The sequence below is a fragment of the Nestor notabilis genome, unplaced genomic scaffold (assembly GCF_000696875.1).
Source record: "Nestor notabilis isolate BGI_N333 unplaced genomic scaffold, ASM69687v1 scaffold5166, whole genome shotgun sequence".
Classification (NCBI taxonomy): Eukaryota; Metazoa; Chordata; class Aves; order Psittaciformes; family Psittacidae; genus Nestor; species Nestor notabilis.
The window spans coordinates 71,782-95,916 of NW_009934121.1; the positions used below are offsets into that span (position 1 = coordinate 71,782).

Below are 24,135 nucleotides of genomic sequence, written 5' to 3' on the forward strand. Positions count from 1 at the left end.
ACCTATGCTACACAGTACCTACTATGTGAGCCCTCATACTGGGACAACTGGAATCCAAGAGACAACTCCAGAGGCAAAGCTTTCTCAGGCTTCAGCGGAGCTTTCAGGCACCAGGATAAAATGAATAAATGCAGTCCCTTTCCTGCTGTCACAGATTTCCTGTTTCATTAAGAACCTCAGCCATTCTTTACTGATGTCAGACACAGGGGATGTTACCTCTTCGAGGTGACACTTCAGTTCAGTCATTTCCACCTCCCAGGCTGCCTTGTGCAGGGCGTACTGCTGCTGGAGCCCCTGGCGTTCACGCTCCTCGTCCCGCAGCTCCGAGCGGAAGTCATCCAGCAAACCCTTCAGAGCGTTCAGGAGCTTCCGACTTTCACTTGCCTGCAGAAACACAGCAAACGAAATCCTGTCGTTGGATGGATGCAACCTCCAGTTTCATTTTTAGGATGAAAAATGCCTACACAAGTACTGCATGGAAAAGAAAGTGCCTGGTCTAACTTTTGCATGAGAAAACTAAGAATAGCAATGCCTTCTGTGTCTACAGGCTGCCCAGGGATGGGATTGAGTCATCATTCCTGGAGGTATTTAAAAGATGTGTAGATGCAGTGCTTAGGGACATGGTTTAGAGGTGGACTTGGCAGTGCTAGCTTTATGGTTAGACTTGGTGATCTTAAGAGTCTTTTCCAACCTAAATGATCCTATGGTTCTGCAATTCTATGATTCTACTTCTTGTTAGCTCCAGTCCTGAAGCACCCCTGAAAGCCAAAGATCCTTAAGTCACCCTGAAAAAGGCAATAAGCATCTTTTTGGACTGAGGACATCTGTAATAACTTCTTTTTTAATACTGTAAATCAAAGCTGGAGTTTGTAATACTGTAAATTTTTTAATACTGTAGATTTTTTAATACTGTAAATCAAAGTTGAGGTTGGTTTGGTAGCTGGATATCTTATACATACAGTCATTGGTCAGCATCAAGCATCAAATATTTGTAAACTACATATAAAGAAAAAGGATTAATTTTCAATGGTTTTGTATAGTCAGATAAAATTACTTTGGGGAAAAAAAAAGTGAGGTTTTGAGCTGGGTATCTCTGCTAAGGTGTTTCGCTAGTCTGTACTTCACATTTCTGCTCAGCCCCAGGCAGCTGCACACAGGTTAGCTTTGCAGCAGCACTTTGGTACCAGAGGCATGAATGCCAGGTAGGCCACTTTCCCGCTTGCAGATGGGATCAAAGAGTGCATCCCCATCCACATCTTGTTGAGAATGTCATGGTCACACTGAAATGTCTGTGCTCTTGTGCTAGCCAGAAGCCAAGAATGGACTACCTGGGGACTTCTTTGTAGACAAGTCAAGTAAACAGATGTATGCAAAAACCTAAATAATTTTCATGTGCTTTTTTTCAGTGACAATACATATAAAATTTTATGCAGACAACTAATCTGATTTCACATGCTCATCAGATTTTTGGCACCACTGAACCCACCTTATCCACTTTCATAATCACTAATCAGACACAACATGGTGCCCTTTTTCTTTAAAAAACAAACAAATGCGGTCTACTTTTTCCAAGCTATTTGATTTCATCATGCTAGATGCAGGAAAATGACTGCAGGTGCTCACTGGCTGACCTATAATCTGTTTGGGCTAATGAAATGTGATGGTGTACAACATGGGGTTTTTTAAGAAATGCACCCACAGAAGCAGAATTAATTCCATTAACATTTAATGCCAATTAGCATTTTCCTACTATACAGCAGCAGTCTCCATCACGCATGTAAGATCACCTACTATTCAATATGTAACGAGATTTTATGTTTCCACCATGAATTTTTGTGCTGATACCCAATTAAGGCTAAATTCTCCAAACATCTCAAGCCCCTTGTGTAGTAATCAGAATAAGAGCTCTTTTGAAGATTTGTCTTTAGTGTCACAACAGGAGCTGCTGCATGTTAAGCACGTTAAAATCTGGCCTCATCCTCTTTGAAAACCCTAACCCCAAATGTCTATGAAGTGCTTTCATTCAAGAGCCACATTCTGTGTTTTCTGATATGCTGCATAAACCTTTCTCTGGCAAAGTAGTCTAAAGGCTTCATGAGGGAAAACAGGCAGAAGAAAAATAAAACCAAATAACACTAAAGCAAGCTACATTCCTCATTCCCATGCATACATTTGATAGCTTTAGAGTCCTATAAAAATTAAATTTGCAAAGAAAGAAGTGATGGACTAGTGCATAGAGGAGCCAAACAAGCCTCATTGCAGGTTTGTAGCCTACTGGGGTGAGGGCATGTCTTATTTCTAGAGGCATTACATAAATGTCACTGTATGAGACAAGTACCCCAGGTGCCCCCTGGGCTTGCTGGGATTTTAATTAACTTGCCAATATAAATCCAATTTTGGTTACATACTTTTAATTCCTGCAGAGAAGTCTGTTTTTCATGACTTTGTATTAACAGTCTGAAGCTGGAGAGTTGTGAGAGATTATTTTTTCTGTGTTGCCAAACTGCTTTTGGAGAATAGACAAAGTGCTTTTGAGACAATGTGCTCTGAAATATGACGTTTACCTCTAGACATGCTTTAGATTCCTGCTTGTAAAGCTGCCAAACAGCTTCTGCATAAGTCTTGCAGATACATAACAAGGATTGTTATGGTCTTCCCCTTCCTCCCAGGGATGTTGCACACAGGCAGAAGAAACGGGACATGGCTGTGATACCCTGGACAGTCTCCCATGCAATAAGCTGGCTCTTCAGTACCTTACCAGTTACTGAAAGTTAGAGCATGGAGGAATCTGACAGATTCACAACTGATCTAAGACAGGAGAATTACAAAAGCAGTTTGAAGTCTTGTTGTATCCACAGCTCAGGATTTATAGATAAAGAAAACAACAGCTAACAATAAATAAAAGTTTAATGTAGTAAACCTCAGTTAAATTCCAGGGCTTTGGAGTCTTATTAAGTTGAGTCAGCCCACAGATGGAAACCTCCAGCTCAAGAAAAGTTTGGGAACAGGGCAGTTGTTGGAAGCTTGGGTCTGCTTTTAATCATAATTCTTTCTTCTTTGAGAATTTCACTTCTGAATTTAGTCACAGTCTGGGATTACAAGCAGTTTAGTAGAGAGTCAATTAAAACCACAAGGTCAAGAGTCTAAACTTGAGAGTGAACAAGAACTGTGCATTTCCTCTGTCTAATCACAGATCTAGGCAAAAGTGAAGCTGTATCTTGGTGCAAATCATTTTAGTGTATTTAGGTCCTAATTACTACTGCTCTGGGCTTTCCAAATAGCTAAGTATTGAAAACAAACACTGTATGAGCAAAAAAACTTCTAATTTGGGGGTTTTGTTGTTCCACGAGTGTGTAGTTTTTTATGTTTTTTCCATTAGACCATAGATGTGTAAACTCTCTTCTTACTCACCTTCATCTTACACCATCCAACAGGTATCTCAACCTTTCTACTCAACTTAACACAAGCTGTTCCTTTTTCTATAGGCAATTCTCCCTGATCTCTTATTACACATGTGGAAACACTCACTGACTTACAGGAAGCCCTCCCCTACTAGCCTCTTATCTTCTGCCCATGACCAAACTTCTTGCTTGGCTCCTGAGCCTTTCTGCAGTGTGCCTCAGCTAGAAGCCAAGTGACAACACCATGAAGAGAAAGATGAATTGTCCCTTCTAAGAGTCCCCATCTACTCTGCCTCTCATCAACCTACCTTTTTCTGCCCTTTCCCCTCTGCTATGCCTTCATCCCACCACACACTGGCCACATAAAAATTCCAGACAAGGGAGATGTGTACTTTCCATCAAGTTGAGTACCTCAAATCATAATAATGTAAAATTAAAGGCTGCTTGTTGAGATTAAGGCCTCAGGCTTTACCATTTTTTTCTCAAAACAATTCCACTTTCCAGGCAGGGTGAGAAAGTCAGCAGCAAGAGTGCAGGCTGAAAGCACAAGCCATTAAATATTAACATTAAATGTTAAAAATAAATATGGGTTACTTCAAGTTACTGTAAGCCCTTTCTTTTTTCTGACCTAGTTATCTCAGCCACTCCCAGGCTATTGCAAAATTTCCTTCCTAATGTGAAACAAGTGCTGATGCATTTCATCTTGGAGATTGTCAGGCAGAGCCAGCAACTTAGGGCTCTCCTGGGTAGGTGCAAACCTTGGACACTTCCATCTTTACCACTTACTCCAAATTCCCCATACAAATAGTGCTTTTTTTTCAGCTGTGGGCTTAAGGAACCTGCAGAAGATCCCCAAAACCCTGAGGGTTTTTCAGCACAGCCTGATTAGTCAGTGGTATACTGGGAGGTTAGCACTGCTGAGATCCAACCCTTCAGGAAGGATGTGCTCTGGGTCTGCTGATACTCTCAGAGCTTTTAAAGCTGGGACAACACAGGTGAAGTGTTTTCTTGCTCTATTTTTTGTTTAGTTAATGTGGTTTGGAATCATGTATGACTTAAGTAGAAGTCATGTTTATGGGTGAAAGTCTATAAGGTTTTAGAGCAAGGACCAGGGTCTGTGAGGTTGATGAGCACAGTGAAGATCCTGCATGCAGGAGGTTTGCATGGCCAAGACACCCACAGCAGTGAGATGGAAAATTCAGACACAACTGATACTAAGACATGTGAAGGCAGAGCCTCAAGAGCACAGGTGTGCAGGCAGCTACTCCTGTCACAGTGCTTCAGAAGACCCTTCCGATGCCCTGTATCTATGACAGTGTCAGTATTAACCTACACCAGGGCTTCCTACTACTATGCCAAAGAATAATCATAGGCCTTTCTTCCTATTGACAGGGCCTTGTAGCACTGAAAACCCTTCTTACATACCTGTTAATAAACAGCACTTGTTATAAGATTCACTAGCGTGAGTGGGCAAAACAAATAATACTGCTTAAAATGAGAAATATTTAGCAAACTCACTCATTCTTGCAGTGTTGAAATAACACTTTTTTCCAGGTTGGGAAAGATGAAACCCATTTTTACCGTCACAAGTCCATTCGGGTACCATGCCCTATTCGTTATCAAGAGGGGTACTGAGATGTGGTCTGTTCCTATGGATCATTTGTTTAAGCAAGATTAGCTGGAACTGCTGCATTAGAACATTATGCAATTTACCTAAAAATGAATTACAAGCAATCCTACTTCCCATTTCTGCCACCTTAATTGAGATTAAAGTCTAAGCACTCACTATTTTAAAGAGGACATAGTTTATTAGAATGTTCTTGGTCATTTTAAGAGATCTATATGCAAAGTTTGTACATGACAGAGTTTCTACTGAGATTGCATGTTGGTTTATATTTATTTTACTTATTCTGGATTAAATCAGTCTGCAGATGGAATGCCATTAAATGACATACTCAGAAGCATCTATTCCATGGCTGCCTTCAGCCTCTGGCAAAGAAGAGCTTGCTGAGAGGACGCCAGTGATGGGTCTGAGTGACTGGCAAGGGAGAACCTTTCCAAATGCCAAACTGATCAAATGAATACTACCTCGGTAGCACACTTCACAGAAAATAAATGCTAGAGAATGGAGTTGTCAGCTAGCACTATGAAAAAGGAAAGCAAAAGATTATATAAACTTAAAGCAGAATATGAAGTAGCATAAAGACCACAGATCTCTACTATTTTATTCAAACAGAAATTCTAACTAAAGTTACATCTTGAACTAGATAAGTAGGTTGCAAGCCAAGTATTGTGGTCATAGAGTGTATGTATTTGTCTGAGAACTCTTGCTGTGGAGTTGGCTCGCAAGTCAAGGGCCCAAATAGAGATGGGGCATAAGACATAAGGCTTCAAGACCTTTTTCACTGAATTTGAGCTTTAGAGAGAATTCTTGCTCTGTTCTGCTTATGATTGCAAATAATACTATGTGACAGGATGCTCTCATCTGAATGTTTTCCATTTTAAAAATATCAGAAGATGCTCCTGAAGAACTGGTGGAAGCTTTAAGTCTGTCCCCTTTGAGTGTTTGCTATTATTATTGTTAGGATTGCTGGTATATTAAATGCACAAAGGAAAAAACTAGGATACATAGCAGTGCTTTGACAGACACAGTCAGGGCACAGAAGATGTCAGGGAAAAGTTAGCATGATTTGCTTTTAGACATTTAAAATTGAGCCCAGTGACAGGAAGGAACTTTTGCATTGTTTTCCCATCATCTCTAAGGAAAACATTAAATGCATGTGATCGTTTTGTAAATGATTTAAAGAAAATAAAATCAGCTCTTCTTGCTAAAAGCTTGACAGCAGAATAAAAGAGATGTGCTCAGGCAAGAGGAGCATGTAAGTTCTCCAAACCATCACATACTGATAGATGTTTCTGGGCAAACAGCCACGAGAGGAAATAGGATTTTTCACTGATAGTATCTGCCAAGAGAAGAACAGTCATCACATGGCTCCTGATTAAATATAAATATAATGGATGAAATCCACTGTAATTGCTGAGTAGCTAGATGTATTTTCACAAGTATGATTCTCAGTGATTTAACACAGCAGAAGAAAATTAATTCCCTTGGAAAATCCAGTTTCCATTCCCAGGGCATGATAAACAAACAGTATAGTACCTGTTTCTGCTGCTGTAGTAATTCTGCAGTCTGCAGCTGTGGTCCATGATCAGTGCTCTCTGTGGTGGAACGCTGGGAGAAATCTGTCAGTGCAAACACAACATCCTCTTCCTCCTCCTCTTGCTCTGTGTCATCTACCTTCTGCTCAGACTGAATGCCAAAGCCTGGGACGGCCTCAGGGTGCTCGATCTAAAATGTAAGAGATGGGACATATCAATGCTATTTTGCCATCTACCTCGGGGACAGAAATTTATTGAAGGGCTAAGGGAAGGGACTATCTTCCCCTGCATCTCTGCAGTGGAATATATTGACTTCTATCCTGTAAGGTACAGGAAATGATCTTTGGGTGATATATGACATCTTGTGTATGTGAACCAACACCATGCAGGTCTGCAAAAAAGGAGATCTATGCAGCTGAGAAGATGGGTGTAATGTAGCACAGTGGATATAATTCATCACCCGTTAAGAAAAACCATACAAGGCACTGGTGTATTGTCTGATGGAGATATGGAGATCAGGAAGTATCCAAATCTATCACGTTATTCTCTCTAGTGCATTAGCAAAACACATGAATCCAATAATGACTGGAGGTGGATTGATTATAAATTAACCAGTCAAAAAATCCAAAAGGTGAAAAAAATGTAAGTGATTTTGATATTAGAGGATGAGCTAGTTTACGCAGAAGCAAATTAGTACTGTTGAGGTAAAGTAGAAGCTACATAGCCACTCATCTCTTGTTTCTGACTCATATTACCACAGCAGATGAAGGTAAAGAAGTTCATCCACCCTTTATCTAAGAATACAAAACACTGGAGTATTCAACTTAAGCATACTCCTACCAGACCTGAAAGGTTACTTGTACTGCCAAATGAAGCTAATACCGAAAAACACCAGGCACACAAGTATCAGAAATGCTGAGAAAACCTACTTAGTTGTCTTAGCAAATGGTTTCAGAATTGCACGAACCTGCAAAATATATCTATTATTCTCAATAATTTTGTATAAAGTGTCAGAATGGGCAAACACTTTTTTTGACTTTTTTTTTTTTTTAGGTAAGATTTCCACAGAAATGGTAATTCTGGTTGTGCAACTCGACACAGTTTAGCAGCACCTTTCTTCACGGTGCATGTTTGCTGGCAATCACACTCCTGCTGAGATGTGCCAGCTTGGGGATTCCAGGTCGTTATGTACTTTTGAAATTCCTGATAGTAACTTAGTCACTGCTTGGAAAATCACCATGATGACTACTGGTGCACGGCTGCTGACGGTGAGAGACTTGTGTATGGAGAAGAGGAACAAACAAGAATGAATCACTGTAAGTTCCCACAAAAAGCTGTATAATTCTCTTGCCAACATGAAAACAGAGCTTCCCTCCATCTGTATCGCTGAAGGCTTTGGAAGGAACACACTGTGCACATGATGAGAAAATGACAAAACTCAACCCATCTAAACAGATTTGACTCTACCAGTTCTCTAACAGTTATTTTCTTTCACAAAATTATTCAGGAGTCATATGCAGAATATACTTTAGCACAAGCCAACTTAAGAAAAGGTTTCATTAAACATTAATTTGAATCCCCTTTAAATCTATATGTATTTATAAAGTTGCTGTTGCCATATCATATTTAAGGTCTACACTTAAAGAACTGCATCCTAGTACCCCACTGCTTGCAACTTTATTTGGTTAATAAGGGACAGTTACCTCTAATATGTCCTCCCCTTCCTCCTCCATCCGCTTGCCTTGCCGCCAGTGTTTCAGCAGCCATTTCAGTTTGACATACAGAAGAAAGGTGTCCTGCTTGAAATGCCTGAGTTCTTGCTGCAGCAGACTTTTCTCCTGGCTCCAGGTCTTCTCTTCCAGTTTGTTCTGCAAAGTCAAGCTCTGCACTTCCAAGTCTTTCCTCCGCAGGGTCTGCAAATGCTCCTCCTCCAGCTTAAATGGAACAACAGACACCGTATCAATGTGGTGGTGTCCTGTGACAGTTTCCAGGACTTGTATTTTGTTGGGTGAGACAAACTGAAATCTCCAATTTTCATCAGTAGTGAGTAACTATTGAGTTTGGCTCAATAAGTTCCTCAGCAATTATAACTGTTGAGGAAAGCTGAAAAGCTTCGCTTAGACAGCCATAGGCAAGTAGGCAGCTGTGGAAGTGGACACGTACTTTAAAGATGCACGAGACATCTGCTGTTGCTTAAACATTTTATACCAATGATATTTTCCTCCCTCTCTTGATTGTATCCCTGCACTATGTTCCCAGCACAGCCATCATCCCACATTGCTGCACATATTGCACCTAATAAATGCTTTCAGCCATTCCTACAAGGTGGGCCCACAGTTGCCCTTCAGACAAATTGGATATTATCCTTGCCTCTTCCCTCCCCAGCCACAGACTCATCCTCTTCTCTGTGCTGTCTCCCTCTGCTTCTGGAAAGGCAATGCTTCTGAAGGAACCACCTCCAGCATCTCAGATGTAACTACTGGTCTCTCACTTCTCAATAGTTCACACTTGGAGGCATCTGAACAACTCACAGTAAACATTTTCTCATTCTGATATGACTAGATTGGGGACACACACAGGTACCGAAGAGACAGAAAAAGGTTGCAGCTCGGCATCATAGAATAGTCAGGGTTGGAAAGGACCTTAAGATCATCTAATTCCAACCCACCTGCCGTGGGCATGTCTCAGTTTCACTACTAGAAGCACCAAGAAAAGCTCATTCTTTGGAACTACATCTGTTTCAACACAAAGCCACCTGAAACATTATTCTTTTAATGTGATTTCTCCCTCAATATGTCAAAATCGAACTATGGCATGACCTGTGCCCAACAGCACTTGTACAAGTTAGCTGTACAACATCTCACATTCTGCATGGATGAGATAATGTTTCCACTTCAACCAAGCTGTGGTTCACACTGATCAAGAATGGTAAACAGAAAATAAGTACAGAGCCACTGCTTACAGATGCCAGTTTCTGTTATTTTCCATTCTGTGGAACAACACCCTCTCCCTTTGCTGACCAGCTCCATAGATGGAATCTATGAAAGCCACAGTACACTAATGACCACAACCACTTGAACCATAAGAACATACCCTGAAACAAACAACATTCACACAGGAATGAAGAATACATCAGCGATTCTTCTTCAGGAGCATGGACCCCTTAGAAATTAGTGCTGCTAAGAAATATATGCTTGATTTTCATGGTAACATTCAGATGCTCCTGACACAGGCTACTGGTGCATACTAGATTGTTTACTAATGACTTTTCTGCCCTTTAAATGGTGTGCTCTGGCATGATGCAAATTTTCAGCATCTATGCTACTATTCTTTAAAAAGTCTGATTAAATGAAAACTATTTACAGTAGTTATTAGCTTACATGGGTTTAAAATGCAGCTTAAAAGTAGTCTGGAACAAAATTAGCTATAATGGCCCAAAAAAACCATACACGCAACTCTTAGTAACACTCATGGAAATTGTACACATCAATTTGGTATCATTAAACATTGATACAAATGCAGTAGTAAAACAGGGGCTTATTTAAAACTTAGTCTTTACATAGAGAAACAAATAGATTCTGTGTTGATGCAGATTCTTCCACCAAATGAAGCTATGGTTAAATACAGCAAATACCTGAGTCATTTCCACCAGAAATCCTGGAAGATTATAAAAAAGGAAAATATCAACAGGATGGGCATGATCTGGAAAAAATGAAGAATCCAGAAGATGCTTTTATTCTTTGTTTCTACTAGTTCTCAACACGAATAACTAGCTTTGATTTTGCTGCATTTTTCATTGTTTTTACAAGCTGTTATGATCTAAGTCCCCATGGTCACAAATTCTTGCAGAAGACCCTGGTGGACGTACCTTCACAGAGTATTATGCTTTTTCAATGGATAGTTATTATAAAAGAAAAGAACTTTAAGAGGCAGGCATAGCTTCCAAAAAGCTTTCATGGCAAAGGCAACCAGGAAGGAAATCAGTTTACTGGTTGGTTTCAAAAGCCTCCATGAGAAAGCTCCTAGTGAGATCAACTGGAAATTAAAGCTACTTATGAAAAAATGGAGAGATACCACTTGGGCACAATGAGATAAGTTGGCACAAGGAAAAATGCTCTAGACATGGAACAATTATGCTGAATTTAGTCCATGAAGTATATTTAAAAAGAAAACTGCAGTTAAGAGCCAAACAGCCTGCAAAAATTAGCAGCAGATTTTTTTCGCTCTAGGAATTAGAGATCACAAAACGATTGACTAATCTGTTCCAGCCTTCAAAAGAGCAGGGGGAGCCCATGTAACAAAATATGTTTTATTCACTAGTTACAAATAAGAGGGTTGGGAGCACAGGGTGCTGAGAAATACCAAAAAGCCCTGCTTTGTGTCTCAGTTATGAGTGTGTAACGACTCCTCCAGCTCCAGAGAAGTGTTGATTTTCTTTGCACTAGGAGGGGTCAGAATAAGGCATAGAGCCAAACCGTGCTCCCAGAGATCAAACACACCCTTCCCCAGCTCACAGAGAGCTGAAGGGGTTGATATAATTCCTCATGCAGTATTTCAGGTCTCTACCTCGACTTGTCCCACTCAGGGGAGGACAAAACTTCTCTCCACCAAGCAGAGAAGCCAGATTCAAAGTTGCAAAACAGGCTTGAGTTTACACTTCCCCAACTTCCAGATTCTTCATTTACTCAGAGGAGGTCAAGCAGGCGCGGCCATCAGGACACAGTTCCCATGGTCCTGACAAACAAGGTCCATGACATATGTCATGGTCACACGTCTCTCCCAGCCGGTGGGTTTTGTATTTACCTGGATGATCCTTTCTGTAAACTTTTCTTGCTCCTCTCGGTGAAGTCTTGTCTCCTGCTCAAGCTGAGCCTGAAGCTCCTGTATCGATACATTCTGTACAGGTAAAACATGGGAATCCCTGAGCTGATCAGCAGGACAAAGGGATAAGTTTAGCAGAAAATGTGTCTTCGTGGTGGAAAAAAAAAGGAAAAAAGAAAAGAACTGCAGGACAAGCATCTGCGCAACTCACGGTTATCAATAGTTAAAACCAAAGCACAGTGTGCAAATAAATAGCAATGCCCTAAATATGTGTGGGAACTTCCTGTGTGGCTTCCTCTGAAAACTAAAGCTGGGATGCTGATGTTACATGCTGGGTACTCCCTTCAGGCCTCTGCTCTGGGTTTGCACTCGAGTAGTAGAGAGTGCACCATCAATGACATTTGCTATATGAGTTCCTATTTACAGGATTACATATTTGGTGTCATATTTATTTATGATAATAAAGCTATAAAAATTTTAACATCTCTGCAGAAGATGCATGTTGGACCTAATTATTTATTCATTTGCAACATTTCTGATTAGGCAGTTAATCGGATAACATTTATATACCGACTAAGCATATAAGGTCCTTTTCTTCAGATACATAACAAGTCTCTGCACAAGTCAACTTCATTTTGTGATTTCTACTCAAAACAATTACTCCACAAATGTCACAGGGATAAGCTGTGTGAGGCTGAGATCTGACCAAAATGCTTAAGTATCTCCCCTTTCAGGTCCAACACCATCCTAATCTTAATGCTTCCAATTTTATGTTATCTTCAGGTTCAGTGTCTCATCCACTTTACTTCTGAAAGTTACTTAATTCAAAAATAAAGATCCAAGAAGGCATAGTCAGACCTCATTATTTATACTCTGTTAATTAATCTGGTGACACTTATATTCCTGATCAGAACTCTTTCTTTTCTGTCTCTCACACTGGAGCTAAAACTGACTTGTCTGTACAAAGATGATGCTTGGCCAGATGCCACCCTCTTCACATGTGTGACCACAGAAAACACTACAGCACCAAACTCCTACTTCCAAGAGTAAGGACACATTTAAAGCAGGGATCACTTCAGGCTTCAAAGCATAATTCCAAATTCTCTGCTGGCCAGTGTCCAGCGCGCTCCAACCTCAGCAGCTGCAAGGATGTAACACAGGTCGTGGGACCACTCTCAGGGGCTGTATTGCCATTTTCCCTCTGACATCAGCTCTGGCACCCATCTCCTCTCCCCAGGCTCTCCTCCTACTTCTCAAGAGCAAAGCCAGCTGCTGCTGCTGTTTGGGATGTGGCAGCCCTTGCTGGGACACTTCTGGTTATTCAGAAAGTATTTGTCACTGGGGCAGAGGCTCCTCTGCTCCTCTAGGGAAAAAGAAGATGGAAGCATCCCATAAACCTCCCACAGGACGAGACTTGGCTGGAAAATAAAATTCACCCTTACGTACACTTTCTGGGCCTTATCAGTTCCTTCTTGACTTGATTCACTTATTGACTTGTGCAAGTATGTTTTGTATCTGAGGAAAAGACACTTCCAGCCCTCTGAAAGGTACACATGAAGTGACCAAGAGAATGTTATCTCCCTTACCGATTTAATCTTACACCTTAACATGTTGCAGACATTTTGTATTGCACAAGGCCAAAATTTGGTCACAATAATTACTGATCTTAGTATGCCTCTCCTTGCAGCCGTATGATTGCTCATTTGGGTAAGTAGAAATATTATTGGTCTTGGGATTCCTGAAACTGGAAACTAAATCAGAGCAGCAAAATTTACCAGGAAGGTAAGGTTTGTATTTTCTCTATTCACTTCACACTTGAGTTTTCCAATGAACAACAATTTGCTAAAAGATCATTTGTTCTAATTCAGACTAGAATTAATTGGAATCACATAGTTATGTGTATACTGACAACACCTTGTGTCTGCAAAATTAGAAAATTATTAACTCATACAAATTTTCGATAAACAGGTAATCCATGAAAAGCTAAGTTTCAGGAAACCTGGGTGCTAGGATTATGTGATAACTGTTGGAACTACTAAGAAGAGATTAAATACATCATAAAGGCAGATAGGCTATTACATGTACACTAAACAGTGCAAATCTTCTTACAATTGCTTTGCCTCTTTAAGGACAATATATTTTCAGGAGTGGTAAACATGTTGAAAAGCACTTAATGCATGAATGCAGAGCTGCACAACTTTTTCCTTCCAGTGCAATGTGAGGACTCTTCAAAATCTATAATGTCATGTAAAGTCATTTCTACCAGTAGCATGGGGATTTATACTGCTCAAATCAAGAGAGATAAGCTTGCTTAAGCACCTAATAGACTGCTGCTCAGTGTCTGGATCATGAATGAAGAATATGTAGAAATGCATCATGTGATATTTGTGTATGCAGTTCAGGTATCTGATATTGCACTGATGGATGTCTATATGTTTACATGTGGAAATCAGGCCCCTAACACATATAATCATATAATCAGCAGGGTTTAGTCTGTGGCACAACTGTAGTTTTGGTTTGGTTTGGAAAACACCACTGCTACATAATGGACACAAAAATTGTTAACCTGTTAACCTGTTTCCTTTGTTCTCATTAACAAACGCTACGTACCGACACCACAGAAACAGACACAAAACCACAAGACATACGAACACAATATAACTGGAACTAAGACCTGGTACTATTCCATCACAGCACCACAGAAACAGCTACACTTCATGCGCAGCTTAACACTGACTGGCAGTTTCCCATGTATCCCAGTTAAGTGCATTTCCAGATCCACTTCCATTCCTGTCCTCTTGGACAGGCAGTGCCAAATCCTTCTGTTGAATCCTCTTCTCCCACCTGTTACCACGCCAGAACAAGCTAATTCATGCCTATGTCTTTACCTCAAGAGGATATGCAGAGAAAAGTTATTCACACACCGGGGGCTTCACCACTGCACCCTTATTGCACTGACCCCTTTCTGCCCCTCTCAGCATGTTGACAGCTTTTCAGGTTATGTTCCAGCTCACACAATCCCACATTTCTGCCACAACTTGTTTTTGTGTGATTGCCATGCACCATGAGGTACAGCTGGGTTTCGCTCGTCCCTTTTCTCCATTTTACCATAGCTAATTACAACCTCAATTTGCCTGCAAACTCAATCATTTTATATGCAACAACTGTGAACATCAAATTTCATGGAATCTTTCTTTTTGTTCTTTTTTTTTTTTTTTTCCAGGAGCAATTGAAGGAGGAGCATACCCTGAGGAAGCAGGGTAGAAAGATGCTCTCCAGCATTCGTGTGTAATTCCACGGAAGCTAAAAAATAAACATCTTATGCTGCTTCCCTAATGCTATGTTATATGCTTTGATATTTAGACCTTACATTTGACCATGCAGTTTAAAAACTGCTACTTTTTCACATGTACTGACCATTGCATAGATAGATATAATCAACCAGATCAGAAAGGAACTTCCAGTGCATTTTGTATTACTTTTTATATGCAATACACATCTAACTGAATTCTCAGAGGCTGCTTCTCAAGGTGTACTCTCCTCCTCGCCCCTTGAAAATAAATTACATTTATTCCATTTGCTACAAGAGGCAGTTGTGTAGTTATTTGTCTGTGCTTATATGGAGAGAGAACACTTTGCTCTAAGTCTTTAAAAATCCACCTCATTGTATGGATAGTACACAAAGTCTCACGGAGTTCAGTTAGGACTGCGATATCCAGATTTACATCATAAAGGGTCTTTTAAGCCATTATATTGTCAACCTTTACAGAATCTTGCATAGCAAGAAAGAATACAATTCATCAAAGTAAATTATTCTTGCTGCCCCTAATCTTGGTGGGAAGGAATACTGTCAGCACTAGTTTGTCTGTCTTCTTCCCACAACTTTGCACTGGAGGAACAGTGGACACTAAGACATACAACTTTCTATGTGCCCTCATTTGCTGAGGGTTTTTTTGTTTTGTTTTGGGTTTTATATTTTGGTTTGGTTTGCTTTTTTTTCCCAAAAAGAAAGGAAAGCCACAATGTATAAAACATTCACTGCTTTCTTTCTGTGAAAACAAAACCTTAAATCAGGGCAAGAGAAAGGGATGTGCAAATTCTCAGCACATGGCTGGGAGCTGCTGCAAAAGCCATCCAGCTGAAAAGCTCTCACAGGGAATTATGAAAATTGCATAGAAGGAACACAGATATTCCAAACCCAGCTAAAACTAGAACATTCAAAATACAGACCGAAATTCTCCCTGTATATCCAAAATGGATCCATACAGAACTTTTGATTCAAAGCAGGTGGCAAAGTGACTTACCTAACTTGCTGGTCCACACCTAACCCAGGTATTAACTTAGAGTAATAGAGCTGTTTTATAATTCTTATGGGCATGACAAGTAAGGAAAATGGATAAACAGAACAAGAATGGCCTAGAATAAATTATTCTTCAGTGTGAGCTCTTTATTACTACTTTATTACTAGACCTTGTGGAAGACTTCCTTTTTAAGACATGCTCTCACCTTCTCTAGCCTATTTAATTTCACCTTGATTTTAAGTACCTTATAATTTTTATTAGTGGTAGCTAACTGTTGGAGAGGAATATGACAACTGAAACCTAAAATTCAAAAATACATTGAATATTTGCCTATTAGCAATCAAAACATGTAGAACAGACTTATCTGTCAGATTTTCAACACCAGACATGATTTGAGTTCCTTCTTTCCTGTTTGTATCAGAAGAATTGGGGTAGCCCTAAACCTCAGTGAGGATGCCCCATCCTTGGAAGTTTTCAAGGCCAGACTGCATAGGGCTTTGAGCAACCTTATCTAGTGGAAGGTGTCCTGGCCTGAGGCAGGGTGGTTGGAACTAGATGACCTTTAAGGTTCTTTCCAACTCAAACCATTCTATGATTCTATCTGCTTTTACTTTAATTCTCTTGTGACAACTCGTTCCTTGTAAGTGAATTCACTTCAGTGGTTGTTTTTCCATAAGCTTTGTGGCACTTTTCTAGAAAATGTGAAAGTCTTTAAAAAAGAAACAAATGTGTAAATCTTAAAAAGCCATCTATGAAAATAATCCAAATCTGAAATGCAAAGATAAGTGCTTTTGCCTTTGTTGATATGTACTTACTCAGGTAAGGGCAGAACTGATGTCCTCTGAAGGAGCAAACAGAACTAGGAGATACAGCTCCATTTCAGAGCATGAGGTATCAAATATATATATATCAAACATATCAAACAGACTATATTTGGTCATATATGAATAAGAAAGAGTAAAATTTTTATTCTCCAGAATGCCTTTTTGTTTCTGAATAAAGAGGAGAAGCCTGCTTTAGTCTGCCTTTTGTTTATGGATATTCCACTAGTAAAATGGGTAAAATTCACCAGATGATGAAAAATTATTTACCATTTTTCCCACTAGTTCCAATATGTTGCCATAGTAATCCTTTGATTTGTGCCGGGCATTTGTTCCATGAAGCATTGTGTTCTCTTTTTTAGTTCCTCTGTGTCTTTTAGCCAGGGCAATTCTCACTTGTTCACTTGCTTTTTCTTTGGATGGTAAAGAATGATTTCTCCCTCCCACCATAACCTGGCTCTGCAAAAATCATGAATAATGGATCCAACATCCACCCCGATGGGCTCCAACCTCCAGCAACAGCAGCTGAATGCTTGTTTCAGCAAGAAAACAAAGCCCTGCTCTTAAGGCAATTTTGAGATATAATTTCCCTTGGACTGTGACTCTAACCCACCTCTTTAACATGCAAATACATTCTAATAATACTGTTGCACTAACAACTGCAGTGCGAAGCCCAAACAAAGGCAGATGTTTACAGTTAGGCTACTGGGTAGTTTCAAGCACAGGTCAATCTGCATTTTTTGTATTTAATCAAACAATTAGGCTCCCACAATGCTCGTTTTTAGAAATGGGAGAAATGGCTAAATGGAAGCTGCTCAGCATTGCTTGGGAAATTTTTCATTTAAAATACAGCTTGAAAAAGAATTAAATTTAGAAAAACGGGTTTGCTTGCTTAGAAAGAAAACATTAGCCTCCCTGAAATGAAATATGTTGTTCTCACACCGAAAGTCCATATGCAGTAGGAAGATCATCAATGTTATCCAGTAACCAGTGCATACATTTTCACTTCTAGATACAGCAGATAACAGCTTATGTGTGGCCATCTCTGCTGTGGGTATTGAAAGGTTTGAGTCTCCACCAGAATTTTCTGTAGTAATTAAAACATGACTTTGGTATTTGAGTAATATTTTTTCCTGCTCATTCATCTGGCACAAAAAAATGGTGGTTTTTGCTAGTGCGGTGTATGACATTATAAAAGAGTACAAATGATATTATACAAAATTATTTGGATGAATCTTCTGCTTCACTTGGGTTTGACTATTACAGATTCTAAGATTTCAGTTGGCTGCCCATCCACTGGAAGTTTCAGTGTAAACCGGTATAATATTCTTTGTTGCTTAAGTAAACCTGACCGAAGCAAAGACCTTAGTTTTCAGCATTTTCTCAAGTGAGGCCATTTGAGCTTCAGGCTTGGTCATCTTTTGAGCACATCTAGACCTAAGCTGGCTAGTATCTACCTTTGATTATAATTACTGGCTTGTTCCTTGTCAGGCTGTGGTGTGAAACTATCCACCCTCTGTTTAAATGCAGTTTGGTGTACAGAGTTTACAGACCATCATCCTATGCTGGGAGAGAAAAAAAAAGATGTGCTAAAATTACCCAAATCCCTAATCTTGAGAGGACTTAATACATACAGGACTTAATATAATAACAAGGCTGATCTAAGGTAAAGAGGAATTAATAAAGATGACAGAACTTAAACTCTTGAATATTGTAAACATTTTCGGTGGGCATTTTCTAACCTAATCTACCATAACTATTGACCAATATAATTGCAAAAGGATCCATGCTGAACGGCAAGGTTTCTCTAACTCATTGGCCCATTTCACAGCTGAGAAAGAAAGACTTTACCTTTCAGTGAGAGACTTACAGTGTTCTGGGATTATCAGATATCTCTTCCTGAGGTTTATTAAGTAAGAGAGAAAAGTTGGAAGAGAAGCAGCTGAACAAAGAAATTATTCTAATACTACCAAAACTCTGCACTGTCAGGATAATTAAAAACAAGCAAAACAAAACCAGCAAAGAATTACCTGTGTTAAGATGAAGGGCCACTCTCCCTTTGATATTCAACACAGCATCATGCTGCTTGGCTACCAGCCACCTGAAGCTTTTTGTTCCTACCCTGCTTTCTAGTGGTTGTTATCGCTTACAAACCCAGCTGTCCCAGCCAGCATTCTCCTTTTCCCAGACTCATTTAGGGGACTCAGATATACTAAGGACTGTGCACGTGTTTTTTAGAGTTATAAACACATTAAAACTCATCCTTCCGTAGAAGCTACTCTAACTACTCTAGTTTCAAGGTGGATTTGGCTTCCCAGTGGCCAGCAGAAAGGTTTTCCAATGCTCCAAGCTTGCCTTTATGGAGACAGATTAGAAATTATTTTCTTCAGGACTGGTTGTAGTGTCTGGATAACCTATGTTTATGAGAAAGCAGCTAAGGAGATGTTTACTGAGGCGGATATGGCCTCTGCATGGATGAAGATTTAAATAAAAACTGATTGATGTTTTTGATGAATGGAAAAGTACTCAACAACCCAAACAATGGAGAATTCTGCTTTAAGGAAGTTTTTTTGGAAGCTGCAGGGTGCTGTGTTCCTTGTTGAGAATCACCATGAACACCAGCATCAAACCTTCTCCTGTGCAGACTACTGCCAGGCAAAATGTAAAGCGATCTCTATTTATAGACTGTCCAGATTTAAAATATCCAACAAAGTGAAACCTGGAAGCATAATTTTACACCAAGGATTACAACCTCTTCCAGGGATCTTGCATTTCTATACTCAATTTAGTGGGTCCATGAGCCATATTTTCCCACTTAGCAAAGCTACTGGGAGCAGGGTGATGAGTCCAAAGTGAGGACCAATTTGCCTATCTGAAACTGCAAGGGGGAAAAGAGGTCAATCACAAGTGTCACAACATGGGTGCTCTGTTTGGTCCAATTTACTCCCCCAACCCCTGCCTTCTGTTACTCATCTCCTGGCTAAGGAGGCAGGAGGCAGTGAGTAAGACGGGCTGCTTTGCTGACCTCTAGACTGAAACAGCCCTTGTCTCCTGGCCTGTAGAGTTTAATGTCTCCATCAGCTCTGCGGTGTGGGTCGGTGGTGGCTCGCTGGTGGTGAATCTCTTGCTCCTCTCCACGGTCTTGTTTGAGCTGCCACTCCATCTGATCCCTCAGTTTGGACTGTTAGGTGCATGGGCGGTTTATAACAAAAAAACAAAAGGACAGAAGGGAATAAAGAAAACAAAAATGGGTAAGGTAGACGACTGAAAAACTACAAGACGAAGAAAAGCGTGAACAGAAAAACCAACTTAAATACAGTAGCATAAGAAAGTGAAGAGAACAAAACCAAAATGAGGATGAGCAAAATGATGGGCTGAAACATCTGAAAAGCAAAAAAGAGAAAGAGAGGAAAAAAGAATGCAAACACTGGTTATGAGGCGCATGCAATGAGGATGCATGAGTCAAACCAACAGCAAGCATACAAGTCATGAAGGATACGGGACACAAGGCTCTTCCTTCCTTACTTGTGCTGTGCAGAAAAGCCATATCCAGTGTGGCAGTTGTGGCAGTTTAGACATGCGCCCATGGGCAACGCTTTAGGCAAGGCAGTCCTTCGCTGGCTACAGAGCTTCTCACTCGCTGCTCGGTTAGGGGAGTGAGCTGTAAGCAGGCTTTTCAAAACACATCACTTAGAAAACTGCATTTGGTTGGGTTCTTTTGGCAAGGCTTTTGAGAACACGCCTGACCCTTTTATGAGAGAGCATGGTAAAGACCTCCTCACATTTCTTAGCAAGGCTGCTAATTTACATTCATCAGATTTTTATTTTTTTTTTAATTAATCTCCTCTTTCATGGGAAAACACTGCTGTTACAGACAAAAAGAAGACAGATCTCTATAGCACCAGTGGATTAGCCTTTTTGCCATGAGGAACCGCCTCTGAATCAAAGGAGTTGTGCAAACAAAAGAAAAAAGCCTATAAAGTGTTTGTTTAACTTTACACACTTAAATACATTGCAGGTCTGAAACCATAACAAAGCAGCTGTGAGGAAAATTAGCTCTAAGGTAGCGATGCCAGAAAAAAAGAGAAACGATAAGCAGAAAGAAGGCAAACAAGGGGCCAACCTACCTGGAAGTCAGTGATTAACTCCTTCCCCAGGTTACCAATGGGAGAGTCTCGGGACATGGATGTCATTGTGGATAGAAAGCTGGAAGACTCTGTGAGATGGGGAAGAGGGGAGAGGTCCTCCATCTGCTCCTTGAGGCCCTCTCCAATGTGATCAACCTTCTCCAGGAAGGTCTGTAGCTCCTTCCGGAAGGCTTTCATCCTGGAGTTGACGGTGTCCAGAAGCTCTGGTTCATGCTTATCTCCTCCCCGTTCCTCACCACTTCTGAAATCCTGCTCGGTGGATGGGCTGCTGGTTACATGCACCTTCGCGTCATAAATCAAGCTGTCTGTATCAGTGATAAGGCGGTCCACGGTCCTTTCCAGCCGCTCAGCCTCACGTTTGATGTTAATTAAAGACTCGGTGTCCTCTTTCACTCTCATGAGCTCGGTGGAGCACAGGTCACTGACTTCTGATGGCTTCCCACTCCCAAAACCCGACGTCTTCTCATACACTTCTTCAGAGTCACTCTCACCCCCAATGGGCCCCTCTCTCCTTGGCTGGGGTGGGCGACCCTCTTCACTGTCACTCTCCTTCTTCCCAGCATCGCTATCAGCGTCACTGTCCCTAGGGCTGGAAGTGCGCAAGCCAAGGTGAGAGGCAAGATCATAACGCTGGACATTGGACATCAGGACCCTGTTCTCATACTGGAGCTTCATCACTTTCCCGCTCAGCTCATTGATTTGCAACCTGGCTGACTTCAGCTCCTCTTGCAATGTCCCACCACACTTGGACGCCGTTTCTTCCAACCAGCCTGGCTCCTGGCCTGGCTCGAACTTGAATTTGTTCAGCTCGTTCGTTAGCTGCTTGTTGTGATCCTCAATTTCAGAGATTGACCGCCTCAGCAGCTCTGCTTCCTCTTCCACAAACTGCAGGTGCCGGCGCAGCTCCGTGGCAGATTCCACGGAGTCACCGTAGGGCGAGGTAGGAATGCTTGAAATGTGGTCCCTGCTGAGACACTCTTTTTCATACTGGCACCTCATATCCTCCATCTCAGCTTTAATCCCCCTGTTCTCCACCTCCAGTTCCACTATTTTCCTGCCCAGTATGTTGGCTTCCTCCTCCACCAGCTTCAAACGAAGCTTCAGCTCGGCCTCCCTGGTGCTGGGTGGGCCCCCTGCCTCCCCAGTAGGCAGGGGACTGTCCACATCTCCATAGATGGACTTATACTTCTGGAGCTCTTGCTCCAGTTCATCCTTCTCCTTCCCCAGTTTGGCCATCTTCTTACGCATCAGCGCTGCCTCCTCTTTGGCAAACTGGAGCTGGCACTTCAAATCAGCACTGTCCTCCTGCCAAGAACAGTCAAGCCCCCCCCAAGATTATATTATAATAAAGTATCTTATTTTGCAAAGTCTTCACCTCCCCACCCTCTGGGCTGTATCTATTTAGGTATGCAAACAATACACAGAACAGAGCTGCGCAAACCACACAACTGAGACACGTCTCTTGGTCGTGGTTAAATTAGCAAAGCAGCTTGACCAGAGTTAAAGAGGGGGGAAAAAAAATCAAGTGTGCCTGTGCAGGTGTTCAGTGATGCAAGAATGCCAGCACAATGTTTAGTTTTTCTCAAATACTGAGCAAATTTTGTGGAAAATAATCACAGATTTATAGAATCACAGAATGGGTTGAGTTGGAAAGGACCTTAAAGACCATCTAGTTCCAACCCCCCTGCCATGGACAGGGACACCTTCCCCTAGAAAAAATGACCCAAATGAAAGGCTCTGTGATTTGTTGACACTTTCCGTTCCATTTATAGCTAATGACATTTGCTCCCTTTTAGCATCACAAAACAAAGACTGCTCAGATGAATTTGCTCATCCTAATCCCAAATCTCAGTCTCCTTCAGCTAGAAAGCATTAAAAAAAGTTTGCTAAGCTTCATGGTTGCCTTGCAAAGTGAAGACTTTAATTACTCTGATCTCACAATGCTATGCAATAGCCACGCTTTCCAAATAGGAATCACATTGTTGTCTCTGCTACTGTTATTATGATAGACCAGATTGTGATCACTGTTTCTGGTATAGACAACTGTTCACAAGGCAGATCGGTGAAAACATGTGAAAAAGAGTGCCTAACACGCTTTCCAAATAGGAATCACATTGTTGTCTCTGCTACTGTTATTATGATAGACCAGATTGTGATCACTGTTTCTGGTATAGACAACTGTTCACAAGGCAGATCGGTGAAAACATGTGAAAAAGGAAAGAAAAAAATCATTAAACCGTGGTAACATCCAAATCCACCCCACGTGAAAACTTGCACTTTTCAGGAAGCACCAGGGTATTAAATGAGAGTTTGATCTTTTTGTGTGTGCTGGGCATTTCAAAGTACTGCATCTTAACTCAAATGAAAACTCCAGTGTGTATTGTGCTGAAATAAGAGACAAGGTTAAGCAAATTCTAAGCCGATGAACAATTTCTTTGCATGAATCACTTTTGTGAATTGTCATGGAGATACAGCCACTTGGCCTGTAGGAGACAGACACATTTATCAGCATTAGCAGTATAATGGAAGGCAGACTTTGAAAGATGATCTCTTGAGACAGCAGATTTTATCATTGTTGGTAGGCCATGTGGACATATGTGCAAGTATCTATGGAAACTTCATTTCAGTCTCTGGAGCACTGCTATCTTTCACAAGCACTGTTTTGTTATAATTCCTAACAATGGCGAACAAATTCAGAAGAAAACATGACCAGCTTTAATTGTTCACCCAGATCAGGCTATTAAGAAAAATAAACTAAAAATTTACAAAACTAATTATGGCTCAGCAATCTGATGCAATGATTTGATTTCTAAAGCACATTGGGAACAGTGTCTTTTATGTTACCTAGATTTATTTTGCTCCATTCTACTTAGATATATACTACTTATATCATAATTTCAGCTATTAATAACTAAACAGCCACAAAAGAAATCAGTTGTATACTTCTGAACTCCATCAGCTTTCTTACTGATTCTGCTTGGCGCAGGTTGGGCTTTTAACACACTTAATAGTAAAATAATTATCTTAAATGTTAATAAAATGATTGAGGTAAACAACAGTCAAAGTATCTGTTAATATATGGGTTTCAAGAGCCAAACACAACTACAATCAGTTGATCAGTTGACTGACTAAAATTCTGGTCGTCTTGTTTCTGGCACCAGAATTGTGAGTTTTCTATGAATATCATCATGGTGCATATAATCATTTAGAAGCAGAGTGTCTAGAAGATGGGCTTTCTTTCCTCTCTATTGTCTGCTCACATACATACACCTCTTTTTCACACATATATTTGCAAATTGCTTTTCTCTTTATGACTTGAAACTGCAAATTAAGTGTCAGATTAAAACCTGGCAAAAGACCATGCAGCCTCCACTGGGGTCACTGAATCTTGGTTGCTCTGGCTGGATAAGGTTGTATGATTAAAGCATCATCTTTGGTCAGGGTTGCACAATACATGGGCTCTGGTTTTCCTATCATTGAGGAT

At 40.7% G+C, this 24,135-nt stretch overlaps 1 protein-coding gene across 1 annotated transcript in view; it reads right to left on the reverse strand.

The window, feature by feature from the left end:
• Positions 1-21,956, reverse strand: part of MTCL1 (microtubule crosslinking factor 1) — a gene marked incomplete at both ends in the record, with an annotated part of 44,381 nt that extends 22,425 nt beyond the window's left edge. The window contains 6 exon segments of the mRNA XM_010017166.1: positions 217-384; positions 6,562-6,750; positions 8,264-8,494; positions 11,364-11,456; positions 19,529-19,684; positions 20,631-21,956. Coding sequence (XP_010015468.1) covers positions 217-384; positions 6,562-6,750; positions 8,264-8,494; positions 11,364-11,456; positions 19,529-19,684; positions 20,631-21,956 — 2,163 coding nt within the window.
• Positions 21,957-24,135: the final 2,179 nt, after the last annotated feature.